The 18,682-nt window shown below is 40.4% G+C and overlaps 1 protein-coding gene across 1 annotated transcript in view; it reads left to right on the top strand.

Moving 5' to 3' along the window:
- The window catches only part of LOC141992906 (calcium-activated chloride channel regulator 1-like), a 33,500-nt gene that overhangs the window by 14,156 nt on the left and 662 nt on the right, over positions 1–18,682 (top strand). Inside the window, exons 7-13 of the mRNA XM_074962241.1 lie at positions 2,722–2,946; positions 3,884–4,061; positions 5,561–5,667; positions 11,403–11,633; positions 12,194–12,464; positions 13,506–13,670; positions 16,636–16,872. Of these exons, the coding sequence (XP_074818342.1) occupies positions 2,722–2,946; positions 3,884–4,061; positions 5,561–5,667; positions 11,403–11,633; positions 12,194–12,464; positions 13,506–13,670; positions 16,636–16,872 (1,414 nt within the window). The remainder of the gene's footprint in view (positions 1–2,721; positions 2,947–3,883; positions 4,062–5,560; positions 5,668–11,402; positions 11,634–12,193; positions 12,465–13,505; positions 13,671–16,635; positions 16,873–18,682) is intronic.

Here is an 18,682-nt window from a genome sequence, read left to right as displayed (position 1 = left end):
AATTTAAACTTAACACAATTCTCTTCTTGTAAAGGCTGCTTCAGGTGATATGAGTCTTTAAAGAGACTCTCAATCTGTTTAGGGCCTCAAATTTATCATTCTTAAAGTAAATCCAATATAACCTCCCTGAATAAGGTGTGTTCATAAGTATAAATAGCATGTAGAAGTGAGAGTCATATGATAAGTTTGCCACATTTTTTGCAGTTTATCCTGTAACTTTTCAAGCTTCACCTGCCTTCTGCCCATAAATCCATCCCCCCAGGTTTTATTCTTACATTCCAAACCACTACCCAGCTTCCAAGAGCTATTTTTTATATGAACCTCTGATGTATACAGAATTTCCTCATCCCTAATGTATTTGTTTCAAACATTCAATCCTGAGCTAGTGACAACGTCTGTTCTCAAATATAAAGAAAAGGAGTACTTGTGGCACCTTAGAGACTAACCAATTTATTTGAGCATAAGTTTTCGTGAGCTACAGCTCACTGCATCCGATGAAGTGAGCTGTAGCTCAAGAAAACTTATGCTCAAATAAATTGGTTCGTCTCTAAGGTGCCACAAGTACTCCTTTTCTTTTTGCGAATACAGACTAACGCGGCTGTTACTCTGAAACCTGTTCTCAAATATGTTACAACTTTCAAGTTTGATATATCTCAAACCTTCAGGGCTAGAAATAGGACCTTCCCACCAGTATATCTCTGGGAAGAGAAGATCCTCAGCTTCCCTGTGGGAGGCACAACATCCTTTTGTGCCCTGGAGAGGCCCCAGATATCTCGCTTTAAAATGGTGGCATCTTTATGTCTGGAAAAAAACTTCTGTAATTTTTGGAAGTCTTTATGAGCCCTCTGTGGGTTGAATAATGATAACAAAGGCACCTGACTTTACAGGTGGAGGGATATAAAGTAGTCCCAATATAAAAAAATTAAAACCTCTCTAAAACATTCTAAAAATGCTTTTTTCTGTCATACCAAATATAGTCACTCAAAATTTCATCATCAAGGAACAACATTAGAATCCCCAGTTCATGCTATATCACACTATCATGTACTCCATATATATTATTATATGGTATAAATAAGAGTTCTGCTATAGCTTTCTTTAAAATACTAATATTTTAGGTCTTCAGTTCAACAATCAACACAACTCCACTGAGGAGCCAAATGATGAAGTTTTGATAAAAAAATCTTAGGCTTATGGTATGGAATTTGCAAAGGATGGTGTATGATATCCATCTTCTTTCTCAGAAAGATAATTTATGGGGCTTAAACAGGTTGTGAGTGTCTCTTAAAATATTTGACACAAACCCACAATAATGAATTCAATGAAAATGCACAGGAAGATATTTAAAATGGCATATAGCGTATTTCTGTGGCCTACAGGGCACTATATAATGTTTTATAAGCTTTCAGTTTTGTAATTCAGTATTTCTCAATATCAAATCATAATTTAATTTTCTTTGGGACAAAGAAAGATATGGATTTCAAATAAGTGATGTATTCTGTGATGAGCTACAGTTGAGCAGAATGGAATTCAGAGCTCTTGAAAGTAAAGTACTAAACACTGTCTGAAAGCAGGTACAGGGCAATTATACCCTGTGTAAGTTTCCCCTGTACTGCTCTCCCAACACAACTTATGCTTGCCATGCCATACCATACAAGTCCATTCCTGGGACTGATTTTCAGCACATATTGACAATTTTCCCAAATTATCTAGTGAAGTTATGATGTGATAAATGTCTGTCATGCCTGACACATGCTATGAAATCAGCCAACTAGGGACTGAGACTGGCACAGGATGTAAATGCACCAACCTTTTCCCTCTAGAGATAATACTTCAAATTCTAGATCACAAGTGAAAATGAATGTGGTGTTCTCTAATGATTATTTATCCCTATCTCACAACCAAATGTTTTGATACAGCTGGCATTCCTTCTTCTGGAGAGATTTCAGATTGGAAAAGCTTATGTAGACTAGTACTATGAGCATTTTACTGTCATTAGCATCAAATTCACCCCAAAGCCATAAAATGGCAAACATGTATTAGATTTCCAGAGATAAAAGATATAAATCAGCCTATCCCTTAATCTTAATATAGGAGAGGAAGAGTATCCTTAACTAGATCAAGAATAATGACAGCTAGTTTTATAGAGAAAGGAAAGCTTCCAAGGATAAACTTTCTCAGCTGGTTTTCAGCAATCTGTTCAAATATTTACATTTAAAATAAATTCTTTCACTGAAATTACCAAATTTTCAAAGTGCCAGGAAACTGTGAAATAGAGGGGCTATCCTAATTCATAGGTAGGTTGAGTACTGTTCTCTGAGACTGCAGCAATTTTATCTAAACAATGTGAAAGAAAAACCCGTATTTGTGAGGAATATCATCACATTATTAGAATGCTGTTTGGCTGACACAGTTATATATCTCCTAGATGTTTCAATATGCAGATACCCTTCCATGAAAGCAGAACATAGTGTACATCTCCGCTGGTCTGGAAAGAATATGCCGGGGGATGATATGTAAGGTAGTTTGGGGTACCCAGATATTGGGTATCTGTCTAATTTTCTATATTTTCCCCTCAAATCTCTCATCTACTCTATGGCAGGTACATTCCCATTTATCAGTACAAACTGAACAACATTAGTAATTGCTGTATTCTTGCTTTTTGCGATCTCTCTTGAAAAGCCTTGATAGTTCTAAGTATGTCCCTTTCTTCACCTGCAGAATAACCGCATTAAACGTCTTTACCAAGCTGCGGAGATATTCCTGCTACAGATTATCGAAATGGGTTCCTGGGTTGGAATTGTCACATTCCATTCTACAGCACAAATTAAAAGTAATCTACAACAAATAGTCAGTGATAATGTACGCCAGAATCTTATCACATACCTGCCTACATCAGCTGGTGGAGGAACTAACATCTGCGAAGGAGTACGCGAAGGATTTAAGGTGAAGGAGAACTTGGGGGGAACGTATCCTGGAATGCAGTGATAATGAAATGGAATTAGGAGGAGAATAGTGAGTAGGAGTAGGGAGGTGATATCACCTCTGTGTACAGCAGTACTGAGATCATTACTGGAATACTGACTCTGGTATCCACATTTCAAAGGGGATGGGGAAACTGGAAGGGGTTCAGAAAGACAGCTACAAGAACAATTAGAGGTTTCTAAAATGTGTTTTATAGTGAGAGGCTTAGGAAGCTCAATCAAGTTAGGCCCTGAAACTGCTCCTATTGAGCTAAGAAATTAACAAGGCCCTGTTATATTTATACTAGCAAAAAAATAAGATTGCTTTGAGAAAATCTTACAAGAATGCTTTGCCGGAATCTCAAGGAATTGTGCAGAAGATCAAAATCATATAACTTCTCATATAGAAAATCCAAATTTTGTTTATTTTAAGATTGGTTTAAGCATGGTTTTATTCTGAAAAGGGGTTATGTAAAATGGCACCTTCATGCTCCATGATTTCTCAAGTTACTTTCCAGAACAGAACTGTATTAAAGATAGTTTTCCATAGTTTCAATGGGCATGGACAGGCTTCCACATGCCCTGTGCATATGCTGTCATTGGCTGCAAGACCTGGAGTGGGGGCCGGCAGACACACGTTACTACTACTTCGAATGCTGTAAGGAGTGTGCTACCCTTAGACACCTCTCCTCTGAACCATCCTGCCCTGTACAGGCAGTGTAATTCAGACGCCTTCAATTCAGCTGTTGCCACATGACACAGCCTCCTACACCAGCACAATTCACACTTGTAAGGAAAAGATTTTGCCTTACACTTGAACTTTAAGAGTTTCTCTTGATGTAGACACTGCCTGTGTTATAGCAGCTAACATTTACAATAAAGTCCTATGGCTAATACCTGAAATTTTCTTATCAATTCAGGTGATTAAACAAAAATACTCTAATCTCGATGGTTCTGAAATTGTACTGCTGACTGATGGAGAGGATTCAGGTATGAGCAGTTGCCTTACGGAGGTAGAAAACAGTGGATCAATCATTCACACCATTGCCTTAGGGCCAAGTGCTGCTCCACAACTAGAACAATTTTCAGACATGACAGGTAAGTAAGTTTATAAACTAATCCTACTTTTGGCATGCACACCTTAAGCATGAAATGTAAAACTAGAGTGGTTTACAGCTTGTAATATGAAAAGAAAATAAGGTCAGCTAATTCCAGTCATAGTTACAGAATGTTTATTTTCAGCTGAATAAACACAACAATATTGGGAGCAATTGTTTATCTTTATCTGTTCTTGCTTTAAAAAAACTGTATCCTGATAACACCCTGCTAAATGGCAAGGTTTGATAATTATGTTACTGGATGTTCCTCTAAACAAAAAGATAAGCTCCTGTTTAAGTGATTAACATTTTATTTCTGAGGTTTACTTAACAGTAATATGCAAATCTATTAATGTCCTAAATAGTTAAACAATTATCAACTCACAAATAGTCACAGCTAGAGGGCTCTAGCTGAGGAGTCAGCAACCACAGGCTCTACACTTGCAACTAGGAGGCTCAGTCAGGTCTGCTTTGGATTTTTGCGTTGGAGCTGGACTGTTACTTTTACCTTCAGCCATTTTAAAGAAAGCCAAATGGGTGCAGGGTGAGGCTGCAGTACAGGGCAACTACCAATGGGAATTCCATGTGTTGATTTAGAATGTAGCTTTACTCTGAATAGTGACTATGTATACATTGCACCTTCTTAGTCAACAGAGATGCTCATTTTGTATATTCAGAGTCACATTTTCTTGCTTCAGGGACTTAAATAAGATTGTACTGCTTTTTACTCTTGTTAGCACTGTATAGCCAACATGGCTGTGGAAGAACAACCTGAATTCTGTTCTGGTTTGTGTACTATAACAGAATAGTTCACTATGTTCTGATCACAGAATCTTTAGTGTTAAGTGATTGTATGAGCCAGAAAGAACGCAGCTGGTCTTTCAGAGCCCAGTCTCAGCGGGCAGTGCTCACTGTTTTAAATAAATGGCCAGATTTCCAAAGACACTGAGCACCAGAAGTTCCCATTGGCATTATGGGTGCTCAGCACAAATGAAAAAGAGGCCCAAACGTTATATTTGTAAACTAAGCAGATTTGATCTGAGTCACTGAGAAGCAATAATCTTGGAATTCCACCATGTCATTTTTACAGAGGTGTTTTTCAGAGTGGAATTGCACTTTATAGGTCCATGGCTCAGAGTCCAGACTTACCAAGAACAGCCCATGAGCGAGTGAGCACTGTACTTGATGAAGTGCTACAGGTGACAATTCTTAGTCAGACCAAGCTAGGTGGAGTTAAAAAGTGAACAGATGGGATCATTTCCCAGGTCAGACTTGCTTTTTGCAGGAACTCTCTGGGTGTTTGTATTAATTGATTCCCCACCACCCAGCGGTTCCTCCCTGCACTGCCCCATGAATAAAGGATAATAAAAGATCAAAATTTAATTTATCAAACTAACACTGTGCTCTATAGCAACAGCTAAACAAACATAAGGCACATAACAAAAACCTACTGTTTTACAGTAAATGACTATTGTGATTATTTTAACAATCACATTTCAGGAGGCTTAAAGTTGTCTGCCACAGATACAGTTGATTCCAATGGCCTAATTGATGCATTCAGTGGAATTTCATCAGGAAGTGGAAATACTGCTGAACAGTCTATTCAGGTCTGAGTTTCAAATTTTGTTTGTTTTTTCACATTATTAATCAGTTACTGGTCAATTAAGAGTAATTTTAGTAGTCTCTGATCTTAACTATTGCACTGCCAATGACTGATCTTAAAATATAAACTGATATTTGGAAATGGCAGTGGGAATTTTTGTGTTTGTGTGTGTGTGTGTGTGTGTGGTCTGTTATTAACAATAAAATGAAACAGATAATGAAACAAAGAAAATTAAAATTTCTCACAATTAGCTAATGCAAAGGGACTTAGAGGTAGGCAGAAATACCATAGTATGTGTGACAGGTTTCAGAGTGGTAGCCGTGTTAGTCTGTATCAGCAAAAACGAGGAGTATTTGTGGAACCTTAGAGACTAACAAATTTATTTGGGCATAAGCTTTCATGGGCTAAAACCCACTTCATCAGATGTATGGAATGGAAAATACAGTAGGCAGGTATATATACACAGTACATGAAAAGATGGGAGTTGCCTTACCAAGTGGGGGGTCAGTGCTAACGAGACAATTCAGTTAAAGTGGAAGTGGGCTTTTCTCAACAGTAGAATATGTGTATGATTGTAAATAAGTGATCTTGTCTTCCAGAGAATAGTTACTATACTAACGTTATCAATAATGAGGAAACTATCTTAACTGCTTCTCTTCTAAACAATAGATAACATTTTGATTCCCAGCTTTCCTGACACGTCTCATGATCTATTTCAACTCAGCGATGATTTCTTCAAAATAATTGAGGCTAGTAGTACTGAGTTATCCCTTCCTCCTATTTCTACCATAGCTCTTGGGTTGTGCTATTTATAACTGAACAACTCAGCCCTCACTTTGTTATATCTCTGCTATGGACCCGCTTTTGCACTTTATCTGAATCATGCACAACGACTAATATAAGTTTGGTCATGGACTACTTAGCTTCTTTGCAATTATATACTGGTCTTGACAAGAACTTAAGAATGGCCATACTGGGTCAGACCAATGGTCCATCTAGCCCAGTAACCTGTCTTCCGACAGTGGCCGGTGCCAGATGCTTCAGAGGGAACGAATAGAACAGGGCAATTTATCGACTGATCCATCGCCTGTCATCCAGTCCCAGCTTCTGGCAGTCAGAGGTTTAGGGACGCTCAGAGCATGAGGCTGCATCCCTGCCATCTTGGCGAGTAGCCATTGATGGACCTATGCTCCATGCACTTATCTAATTCTTTCTAGAACCCAGTTATATTTTGGTCTTCACAACATCCCCTGGCAATGAGTTCTACAAGTTGACTGTATGTTGTGTGAAGAAATACTTCCTTATGTTTGTATTAAACCTGCTGATTATTCATTTCATTGGGTGACCTCTAGTTCTTGTTTTATGTGAAGGAGTAACTAACACTTCCCTATTCATTTTCTCCACACCCTTCATGATTTAATATACCTCTATCATATACTCCCTTAGTCATTTCTTTTCTAACCTGAACAGTCAATCTTTTTATTCTCTTCTCATATGGAAGCTGTTCCATACCCTTAATCTTTTTTTTTTTTGCCCTTCTCTGTACTTTTTACAATTCTAATATCTCTTTTTTTGAGATGGGGCTACCAGAACTGCACACAGTATTCAAGGGGTGGGCATCATGGATTTATATAGCAGCACTATGATATTTATTTTCTTATTATCTATCCCTTTCCTCGTGGTTCCTAACATTCTGTTAGCTTTTTTGACTGCTGCTGCCCATTGAGTGGATGTTTTCAGATTACTATTCACAATGACTCCAAGATCTCTTTCTTGAGTGGTAACAGCTAATTTAGACCCCATCATTTTGTATGTATAGTTGGGATTATGTTTTCCTATGTGCATTACTTTGCATTTATCAACACTGAATTTCATCTGCCATTTTGTTGCCCAATCACTCAATTTTGTGAGATCCCTTTGTAACTCTTTGCAGTCAGCTTTTTAACGTTTACAGTCAACTATTTTGTATCATTTGAAAACTTTGCCACCTCACCATTTTACCCCTTTTTCCAGATCACTTATGAATATGTTGAACAGCAGTAGACCAGTACAGATCCCTGGGGAACTCTGCTGTTTACCTCTCTCCATTCTGAAAACTCACTATTTATTCCTACCCTTTGTTTCCTGTCTTTTAACCAGTTACTGATCCAGGAGAGGACCTTCCCTCTTATCCCATGACTGCTTACTTTGCTTAAGAGCCTTTGGTGAGGGACCTTGTCGAAAGCTTTCTGAACGTCCTCATACAGTATAGGCACTGGATCACTCTTGTCCACAATTATCATAGAATATCAGGGTTGGAAGGGACCTCAGGAGGTCATCTAGTCCAACCCCCTGCTCAAAGCAGGACCAATCCCCAACTAAATCATCCCAGCCAGAGCTTTGTCAAGCCTGACCTTAAAAACTTCTAAGGAAGGAGATTCCACCACCTCCCTAGGTAACGCATACCAGTGTTTCACCACCCTCCTAGTGAAAAAGTTTTTCCTAATATCCAACCTAAACCTCCCCCACTGCAACTTGAGACCATTACCCCTCATTCTGTCATCTGCTACCACTGAGAACAGTCTAGATCCATCCTCTTTGGAACCCCCTTTCAGGTAGTTGAAAGCAGCTATCAAATCCCCCCTCATTCTTCTCTTCCGCAGACTAAACAATCCCAGTTCCCTCAGCCTCTCCTCATCACTCGTGTTCCAGTCCCCTAATCATTTTTGTTGCCCTCCGCTGGACGTTTTCCAATTTTTCCACATCCTTCTTGTAGTGTGGGGCCCAAAACTGGACACAGTACTCCAGATGAGGCCTCACCAATGTCGAATAGAGGGGAACGATCACGTCCCTTGATCTGCTGGCAATGCCCCTACTTATACATCCCAAAATGCCATTGGCCTTCTTGGCAACAACAGCACACTGTTGACTCATATCCAGCTTCTCGTCCACTGTAACCCCTAGGTCCTTTTCTGCAGAACCTCTGCCTAGCCATTCGGTCCCTAGTCTGTAGCGGTGCATGGGATTCTTCCTTCTTAAGTGCAGGTCTCTGCACCTGTCCTTGTTGAACCTCATCAGATTTCTTTTGGCCCAATCCTCTAATTTGTCTAGGGCCCTCTGTATCCTATCCCTACCCTCCAGCGTATCTACCTCTCCTCCCAGTTTGGTGTCATCTGCAAACTTGCTGAGGGTGCAATTCACACCATCCTCCAGATCATTCATGAAGATATTGAACAAAACCGGCCCAAGGACCGACCCTTGGTGCACTCCACTTGATACCAGCTGTCAACCAGACATGGAGCCATTGTTCACTACTCACTGAGCCCAACAATCTAGCCAGCTTTCTATCCACCTTATAGTCCATTCATCCAGTCCATACTTCTTTAACTTACTGGCAAGAATACTGTAGGAGACTCTGTCAAAATTGTTGACCCCCTCCAAGAATACTCATACAGTAGATTGGTGAGACATGATTCCCCTTTACAGAAGCCATATTGACTCTTGCCCAACATATCACATTAATCTATTAGTCTGATAATTCTGTTCTTTATTAGTTTCAACCAATTTGCCTGGTACTGGAGTTAGGCTTACTGCCCTGTAATTGCAAGGATCGCCTCTGGAGCTTTTTTAAAAACTCAGCATTGCATTAGCTATCCAGCAGTCATATTTATATAGGCTGATTTAAGCAATAGGTTACATACCACAGTTAGTAGTTCTGCAATTTCATATTTGAGTTCCTTAAGAACTCTTGGGTGAATACCATCTGGTCCTGGTGACTTATTACTGTTTAATGTATCTATTTGTTCCAAAAACTCCTACACTGGCACCTCAGTCTGGGATAGTTCCTCAAATTTGTCACCTGAAAAGAATGGCTTAGGTGTGGGAACCTCCCTCACATCCTCTGCAGTGAAGACTGATGCAAATAATTCATTTAGCTTCTCCACAAAGGTCTGGTTTTCCTTGTGTGCTCCTTTAGCACTTTGATCATCCAGTGGCTTCAGTGATTGTTTGGCAGGCTTCCCGCCTCTGATGTACTCAAATAAAACAGGAAGAGGACCAAAACACTGCCATCTTGACTAAACAGCGGAGTAAACAGATGTGGTTAGAAACAAAAAGACATGTTTTAAAAATTGGAAGTGAAATCCTACTAAGGAAAATAGAACAGAACAAACCCTTGCAAATCAAGTGCAGAAGTATAATTAGGAAGGCCAAAAAAGAATGTGAAGAGCAGCTAGCAAGAGGGACAAAACCGAACAGCATTTTTTTTATTTGAGGTGTACATTTCTTTTGAGCCTCTCTCTTTGTGTCTTTTAAAAGTTTGCATGCCATTTGAAGGCATTTCATTCCTCTGACTGTTCCTTTTAATTTCCATTTAACCTCCTCATTTTTGTTTAGTTCCCATTTTCAAAGTTAAATGCTGCTGAGGGGGTATCTTTGGTATTTTCTCCCCTACAAGAATGTTAAATTTAATTACAGTATTGGTGCTACTGCCAGGCAGTTCAGCTATATTCACCTTGTGGACCAGATCCTGTGAACGACTTAGGACTAGTTAAAGACTTGCATCTCCCTTTATGGGTTCCTGGACTAGCTGCTACAAAAAGAAATCATTAATGATATCTAGAAATTTTATATTTGCATCCCATCCTGAGGTGACCCATTCCCAGCCAATATGGGGAGAGCTGAAATCCCCCATTATTATTAGGTTTCCTGTTTTTGTAGCTCCACTATCACCTCTATTCAGGAGAAAGAAAACAAAATGTTTCTTTATTTTCTGGGCTATTAACAGCTGCTATTAAAAGACAGTTTATCTCACTTTCTAAGCACTTATATCAATCTCATCACTAGAGTACCGTCTGAACACCTGACTCTCAAATGTCCGCTCGGGTGCTCTTTGAAATAGCGTTTCAGTATCTAGCTTACCATTTTTATTCTAAACAGAAAGTTATTTTATTAAAAGGTACTTTTATATTTGTAGTTTTTCTAATCCCTAAAAGAGAAGTGAGCAAATCTACTGGCAGCCTGGTAGTCCAGTGGGCCACTATAAAACTCATATTGGTAGCTTATCTGTAAATTCTGGCGGCCCACGTGTGCAATACCAATGCTGGTAAAGGAAATCTTGTTCCTGTTCTTGTTGTGTTTTATTATTTCTGTCTCTTCAATTATCATTGCTTTTCTGTTGTCTCTACATGTGGTTGTATGGCTCTCTCGTTGTGTGATCTTTCTGGAAGCAGGCTTACAGCTGGAGAGGAAATGTAGCACTAATCTCCTGCACAGATGTGATTTGATAGCTAGGTGGATAGACCACATATAGCAGTGGAAGGAGATGCTTGGTTACTATACTTTCACATTCTGAAGTAATTGTACTCTGCAAATGGGCATTACAGAAAATTTGCTCAGGCCTTCATCATTCCACTCCCTTCAATGGCTAATCCACGTGGCCCTCATCCTCCTGCTAGTTCCCCATGTGTGGAGTCACAGTGGCAGGAGGCTCCTGCCTCCTTTGCACAACCCTCAGCTCTGCACAGAACAGCAGAGACCTGCTCATCGTGGTGCCAACAGGCCTGTTATAGCATTAATGCTCCTCTATCCCCTCTTCTAGCAGTGGGCCAGTTGTCCACCAGCCAGTCGAGGTGCTCTCTGAATAGACAAAATATTGATTTGTTCTCCCCTTTAAGAGGAAAATGAACCACTTTGAAATTACTGGTATTTTAAGTGTTTATCTGCTAACTTGCCATAAAACATATTTTATTTGTCTAATAGCTTGAAAGTACAGCTCGGAGTGTCGCAGTCAAGCAGTGGATGAATGGTACAGTGACTATAGATAGCACTGTAGGAAATGACACCTTCTTTGTAGTTACATGGGATCAAAGCAGATCTCCACCAGACATTTTACTGAGGGACCCCAAAGGAAAAGAATATAGAACTTCAGGCTTCACAGTTAGTAATCTAAACCTCCAAACAGCTCGACTGAATATAGCAGGCACTGCAGAGGTAAAAACTAAACTTTGTTTTATTATCCAAATATGTTAACATTTTCATAGACTAAAATGCACCTTCTCTTTTTAGAAGTTATAAACATATATTCCTAATGAACCAATGTTATCCTTCCTGTAACTCAACTGACTTGCCGTGGAAGTTGGTTGTCTGTGCTCTTCCTAATTTTTTATTATGCACTATACACATCCCAAGTACACAAGACGGCCAGACAAAATATTGAATTCAGGGGAAATTAGGCTTGAGAGTACATATCTAAAATATACAGGTTCTAATCCTTCCAAGAATGTGATAATTCTCAAACATCCACCATTAAAACTGAGAAAATTCAGATATAAGGTTAAATTTAAAAGAAACCAAACATTTGAGAGCATGAAGAATCCCAAGTAAGATACGCAAATTACCTTAGCTGTGGTCCTGTAGCAATACCTTAACTGCCCTTTTTGCCTTGGGAAATCTCCCCTGAACTAAGATAATAATTAACTGAGGGAAACACAAAGCTGCCCTTAGAATAATGAAGTTTTTATATTATATTTTTATATCTATTTGATTTCCAGGTGGGAGATTGGTTATATTGGATTCAAAATAACCACACAGTTTCTCAAGTCATATCAATGATAGTAACGTCTCGAGCAGCATCTTTGACTGTGCCTCCAGTGACTGTGAAAACCCACATGAATAAGGATACAAACAACTTCCCTAATCCAATGGTGATTTATGCAGAAGTTAGTCAAGGATTTTTGCCTGTTCTTGGTGCAACCGTGATGGCCACTGTTGAACCACAGACTGGATCTGCAGTGGAGCTCAAACTCCTTGATGATGGTTCAGGTAATCTGATTATTACTTTCCTTACATTTTGTCTAGAAATGTATACATTCCCCATTTTGGTTCAGTCATGCCTATGCCATGAGCACAGAACAAGAGGCATCAAGTGGAGGGAGATGGTAACTCTGGTCTCCCCCACAGCTTCAGGATGAGAATAAACTGCACTGGGTCTAAACTGGTGCAGCATGTGTGACCTGACATGCTGGTGCACTTACGCTGTTGGGTGTGTTAGGAAGGAGGAGAGAGAGAAACTGTGCCCAAGAAGAAGGGGAGTGTCATGGTTGTGCAGAGCCTTCTCCCTCTCCTGTGCTGTTACCCATCATGCAAATAGCTAGCACAAGGACAGAAAGGGGTCAATTGCCTTGTGGGTCTGATTCAGCCATATTCACTGTTTGAACTTATGTATATTTTACATACAGGTCTGCCCTGCAGAGGGGATGCAGGTGGCAGAACAGGAGAGCGAGAGTCTGTTTCTATAGCTTGTCACATGCTATATAGACAGTATAGCTAATGTTAAAAACATCTCCTTCAAAAGGATGAATTACATGGATTGTTATTCTCCTTTTCAAATCTATTGTGCCTACAGAGGTGATGTGATTCAAATACATAGTTCTATTGTTCTCCACCTTCTCCATTATCTGAACCATGTAATGCAAACTGTAGACTCTCTCCTCCCCACATTCCATCATTGCTTCAATCTCAAAGTATTTTAGTCTGCAGACCACCAAGAAGGACTCCACAGATCAGACTACTATGGAGAACTACTAAGAAGTAGTTGAGAACTGCTGGCCTATTGGAAACAACAGTAAATACACAGTAACATGTTTTAATGCTACATTGTTATCTCCAGTTAAATAAGTAATGAGCTCATGTCAACACAATGGGACAGATCCTGTTTTCATCCAAGTCCGTATCAAAGCTCTTATTGATTTCAATAGAAGAAGGTGTAGACCCTATCTGTTTATGAACTGAACAGCAAAAAATGCCCTTGCTTAACAAAAGTACCTTGTTTGGATGGGTAATTATTAATATTTGTATGTCAAGGTGCTGATATTACCAAGAATGATGGAATCTATTCAAAGTACTTTACATCTTTCAAGGGAAATGGTAGATACAACTTAAAAGTGCATATCCAGGGGAGAAATAAGACTGTCAGACTTGGCCGCAGGCAGAGCCGAGCCTTGTATGTTCCAGGCTACATAGAAAATGGTAAGAAACATTTATGAAGTAGAAAATTCTCTCCTCTCTCTCTCAATATGGGTGAATGGGAGATCATTTAGCTTCACAAAAAGCTTTTTAACCTTAACATTTGTTACATATATCTTGTTTATACTTTTAGAAAACAGTAGCTGGAACCACAGCATTTTTGCTATATATGAGCACTGGGTATAGTACCACATTTTATAAAAAATATATATATTATAATAATAAAGTGCTCTTTGGAACACATGGGAGTTGCCAAAGATCCTGGAACTGAAAATCATATAAAAAAACAGCTGAAGTTAGAAATTTTAAATTTGTATGTTTCACTGAGACTTAAAAATGAGGTTTTAGGGAATCCGTTTCAAAGTTAGGAAATTTAAATTTATCAGTTTAATGCATCCACATGAAAATTTTTCTGTTCTTCTGTTGGGTTTTCTGGACACATTGTTCAGGACTCTTTCCATTAGGCATGTGAGTTAAAGATTCTCAGTTCCAGAAACCACAGGTATGGATACTGCTATTAAGATCTTACTCCTTAAGCCTTCTCAATCAATGGAGCTTCAGTTAATGATACTTTTACAGTGAGTCTGTTACGAGTGTGTTGTGACTTAGTATATTTTTTCATCTTTCCACTACTTTTGCATTTCTCTTTTGATCTAAGGCCCCAGAGTGGAAATCAAATGCAAAGAAAACAGTTAATTCATCATTAAAATATAGTTTTATTCTGAAAAGTGACTTTGTAAAAATAGTATTGTCAAATTCTACACTTGTTTTCTCAATCACTCCAGAAGAAAATTGTTCTATTTACAAAGAACAACTGTGTTGTTAACAACTCAGAGCCCTGCAGACTCAGCCTAAGATCTGAAAATCAAATTGTGTTCTTTCTGGCTTGTGCATTGTCACCAGGGTCTGCCGGCCAAATGCCATGCTCAGTATATCTATGCAGTCCTCTGGCCTTCAGTGGGATTGCACAAGTGTAACTGGGGGCATAATTTGAAGGCACTAGTTACAGAGTTTGCTCTGCAAATGGAACTTGGTTAACAACGGTTTGTTTGGACAAAAAAAATAGTAACTTGCTTTTTGCCATTTAATCCAGCAGATTTGACTCTGGGTAGACAGACTGGCTGCTCTACTGAGTAAGAAACACACTCTAAGCTTGAGATATTAGGCACCCAAATACCTCAGGAAGTTCCAACAGTTAAGATTTGTACCTCAGTGTTCACTCAGTGTTCGCACAATGTAGTATTTCCTATTCCTGTTTTCCTTATTAAATATTCATCTTAACATTCTTGTACCAGTACATGCCCCCCCCCCCCGAAAAAAAACCCACCCCAGAAAATTGTGCAATATGATGGTAAATATATATATTATTACTCCTTGGGGAATTCTGTGCCAAAAAATTTAATTTACTAGGCAATAATACTGAGTAATATTTCATTTAAACTACAGTACAGAACCGTATTTCCTGCACCCCTCAGAAGCAGTGCAAAGGCTTGGGGGAGTCAGGGGTAATGGAGGAGCTGAGGGACAGGGAAGTAAATTGCTGGGAAGGAGCCTGGGTGTGAACTTGGAGGGTTGTTGAGTATGGGTGGGAAAAGTATGGAACACGGGGGGTTTCGGGGAGCAGGGAGGAATTGTTAGGGAGCTTCCCCCATGCAGACCCTGGCTGACCCCTAGCCCCTCCCATGCAGTCAGGCATATCTGCCCCTGTCCCCATGTGTCCCTTTATCCCATGTGTCCTTGCACCCCCTGTCAACATGTCCCTCCACCCCGTCTCAGACACCCCTCGCCCCATCCCCATGTGGCCCTGCACCTCCTCCCCCGTCCCTATGTGGCTCTGTACCTCCTCCCCTGTCCCATGTGTGTCTATGTCCCCACCCGGCTACTCCCCTGTCCCTGTGTCCCTGTACCTGTCCCCAAGTGTCTCTGAGCCCCCACTCAGCCACCCCTTGTCCCTCTGTAGCTCTGCACCCCTTCACCTTGTGGCCCTGCACTTCCCTCCACCCCTTCCTCCTGTAGCCTTGTGCCTCCATTCCTATTCAGCCCCTGCCCCAGACTGTCCTCCCCCACTAGCCCTTATGAGCCCCTGTCTGATCCCCCCAACACCCCACGCTGTCTGTCTCCCCATAGCCTCTGTCTCCTGACCTGGCCTGACAGGCACTGTGAAGAAGGCAGGCTTTCTCTTCCTTAGCTGGCTGTGAACTGCTGCTTTGTTCAATCACCACAACACCCTCTGGTGGGCTAAAGGCAGAATTGCAGCAACATTTTGGCAGAAGCTTTTTCTACACAAAAAATTAAAAATCTGCAGGGCTCATTAATTATGCATGCATGCAGTAATGCGGAACTCCCCCAGGAGTAAATATATATGTATATATAATATGGTAATAGAAAACTTAGCTTTTTGAATTTCTTGACTTTTGAGTGCCTGATTTCTCAACCTTAAGTTTAGATTGTTAGCTTTTGCATTTCATATCCTCTTTCTTGCACATGTGTGTGTGTGCACACAGAGGGACAATTTTCTGTATTCCTAGAAAATTAGAATATACTGAATTAAAGAAGTCTACATAAAAAATGTCTCCAACTTAAACTCAGAAAAATAAGGAAATTCCTACAAGATTGTAATTCTTATGCTGCCTGCAATACCTAGGAGGAGATGGGTGGAAGCTACCTTATCACAACCACTTCCCACTGACACCTGCTCAATACCTTAAATACCCTAACTGATAATAGGCACTACTTTCAACTGCCCTTGAAATCTGGTTTGCTTTTGGGATCTGCCTTAGTTTTGTGCAAGGATGCAGGATCCTGAAGTTCACTTTGGTTTTCAGCCTTGCTAATTTTTGCACTAAGCTTGACTAGGCCAACAAAAAAGTAGATTAAAGAGAGAAGGATGCTAGATAAGAAGTGTGTTATGATTTGGAGTTTTGTAATGTTCAAATAGCATGAGCAATTTTTTTCTTTTTTGGGGCAGGTGAAATCAAAATGAATGCCCCGAGACCTGAAGTTAGTGATGATGAAATTCAAGCAAAGCTAGGAAGTTTCAATAGAGTTGCAACAGGAGGTTCTTTTGTAGTGAAGAATGTTCCATCAGGAGGAACTACTGATGTGTTCCCACCCTGTAAAATTATTGACCTCGAGGCTCAGTTTGAAGAAGATAAAATTCACTTGTCTTGGACAGCTCCTGGGAATGACTTTGATATGGGACAAGGTAAGGTGAAGTTTTGTTTTAGTCAGCTGGAAGTGATGCATTATTGTCAGTTATCTGAAATTACATATGAAGAGCCAGCCAAGGAGAGGTGAGGAAAAGAGCTATGTCTTTCCCATCTGCAAAAAATATGACCATTGCTATGGCTTGACCAGCTCTAGATTTTCTCTATAAAATTTCCTAGTATAGACCAGGACTTAATAACCAATAAATTCCCTGTTCAATATGATACTCACATTAGTCCCACTTAATCCTTTAAAAAAATGTTTAAAGAAACATGGAATACTCCCAAACATAGGCACCAACTCTGTAGCAGCTCCAGGGCTCAAACACCATGGAAAAAATAGGGGAGGCTCAGCACTCACTAGTCACAGTGGTTCAGCAGGGTCCCAGGGCTGGCTGCCGATCAGCTGTTTGATGGCGAGAGGGAGGGGTAGTGGGAAGAGAAGGGGATGGGGCAGGGTATAGTGGGAAGAGGATGGGAAGAAGTGCGGACTTGGGGGAGGGGGCAAAGTAGGGATGGCAAGAGATGGGGTGAGGGTGGGGCCTCAGGAGAAGAGGCGGAGTGAGGGTGGGGCCTCGGGGCAGAGCGGCGGTGGAGCACGCCCTGGAAAAGCCAAAAGTCAGTGCCTGTGCTCCCAAACCTGGTACAACAGAAAATGCAAAACTTGTATACCAACCAGCCTTATGCTAGTTTACAAAGGCAAACAAATCAAAAACCACACTCACCAGTGACTCTTCCAAGGCTTAGCCACTGTCTACACTGCAACTATAAACAAGTCAGGGGTCCCAATTATAACATGGACAGTCCAAGGCTTTAGTCCATTTATGGGGACACAGCTATGTCTCGTTTATAATATATATTTTAAGTATGTTGTAACCAGGTCATGTTATAGTATGCACATCAACACAAGCCAGAGAGGTTAAGATAGACAACCTTCAGTCACACAGAGAGCAGCTTCAGATTAAAATCTTTACATACACCTACAGCTCTTGCCAACCAGCTCACCAGGGAACAAACCAGCAACTCCATTAAATCCCCAAAACACTGGCCTAGGTTCTTCTATGTGGCTACTTTGCACTACTCGTCTGGCTCAAAATAGCCCTACAGCTAGAGTAGCCAGCAACAGAAGAATAACCTCAGTTAGGAGCATCCTCTGATGGAATAGCACTCTTATGCTACCCCTTACCCCCCTCTGAAGGGATAGAAAAGAAGTTGCGGAGTAGGAAATAGAACTCAAATCAAGCAAAGAACTAGAAAACCCACTAGCAGAACAGAACCATACAGTCTTGAAATGACAACTGTGGACAGTGGGAAGCCAGGCACATTTGCAGCAAGATGCCTGACACACTAACTATGCTGGCAAATGGAGCAGGCATTTTGCTATCTCTCAGCCTATGCTTTAGAACCTGCTCACATTAAGAGAGGGAATGTTGACCGGGATGCAGGACCTATCCCTGTACTGCTGTGTTTTTCAGATGTACTGTTTGGTCTTATTCTTGACCTGGATACTCCCTAGAGACAAGTGAAAGAAATCCTATTTTCATTGCTCATCCAACAGTTATGTTTTTATTTTAGTACTATAAATACTTTTGTGTAAAGCGTGGGGGAGTAAGGCATAGATGGGGGCAGTTTAATGGAAGTTCTCTGCACTGCCATGTGGAAGACTCATCACAAATTCCTGGTTTTGGTTTCTTGCTGCTCAGCCCAGCAGAAGCTAAGAGTGCTGGTAACATTATGTGGTTAGTGCTCATGAAGGGAGGGAATGCCCCACATCAGTTAACAGTAGACTATTGACCCAACTAAAATGTG

The sequence above is a fragment of the Natator depressus genome, chromosome 8 (assembly GCF_965152275.1).
Source record: "Natator depressus isolate rNatDep1 chromosome 8, rNatDep2.hap1, whole genome shotgun sequence".
Taxonomy (NCBI): domain Eukaryota; kingdom Metazoa; phylum Chordata; order Testudines; family Cheloniidae; genus Natator; species Natator depressus.
Note: the sequence above shows the minus strand (reverse complement) of the source record. Positions and strands in the feature narration are given on the sequence as shown.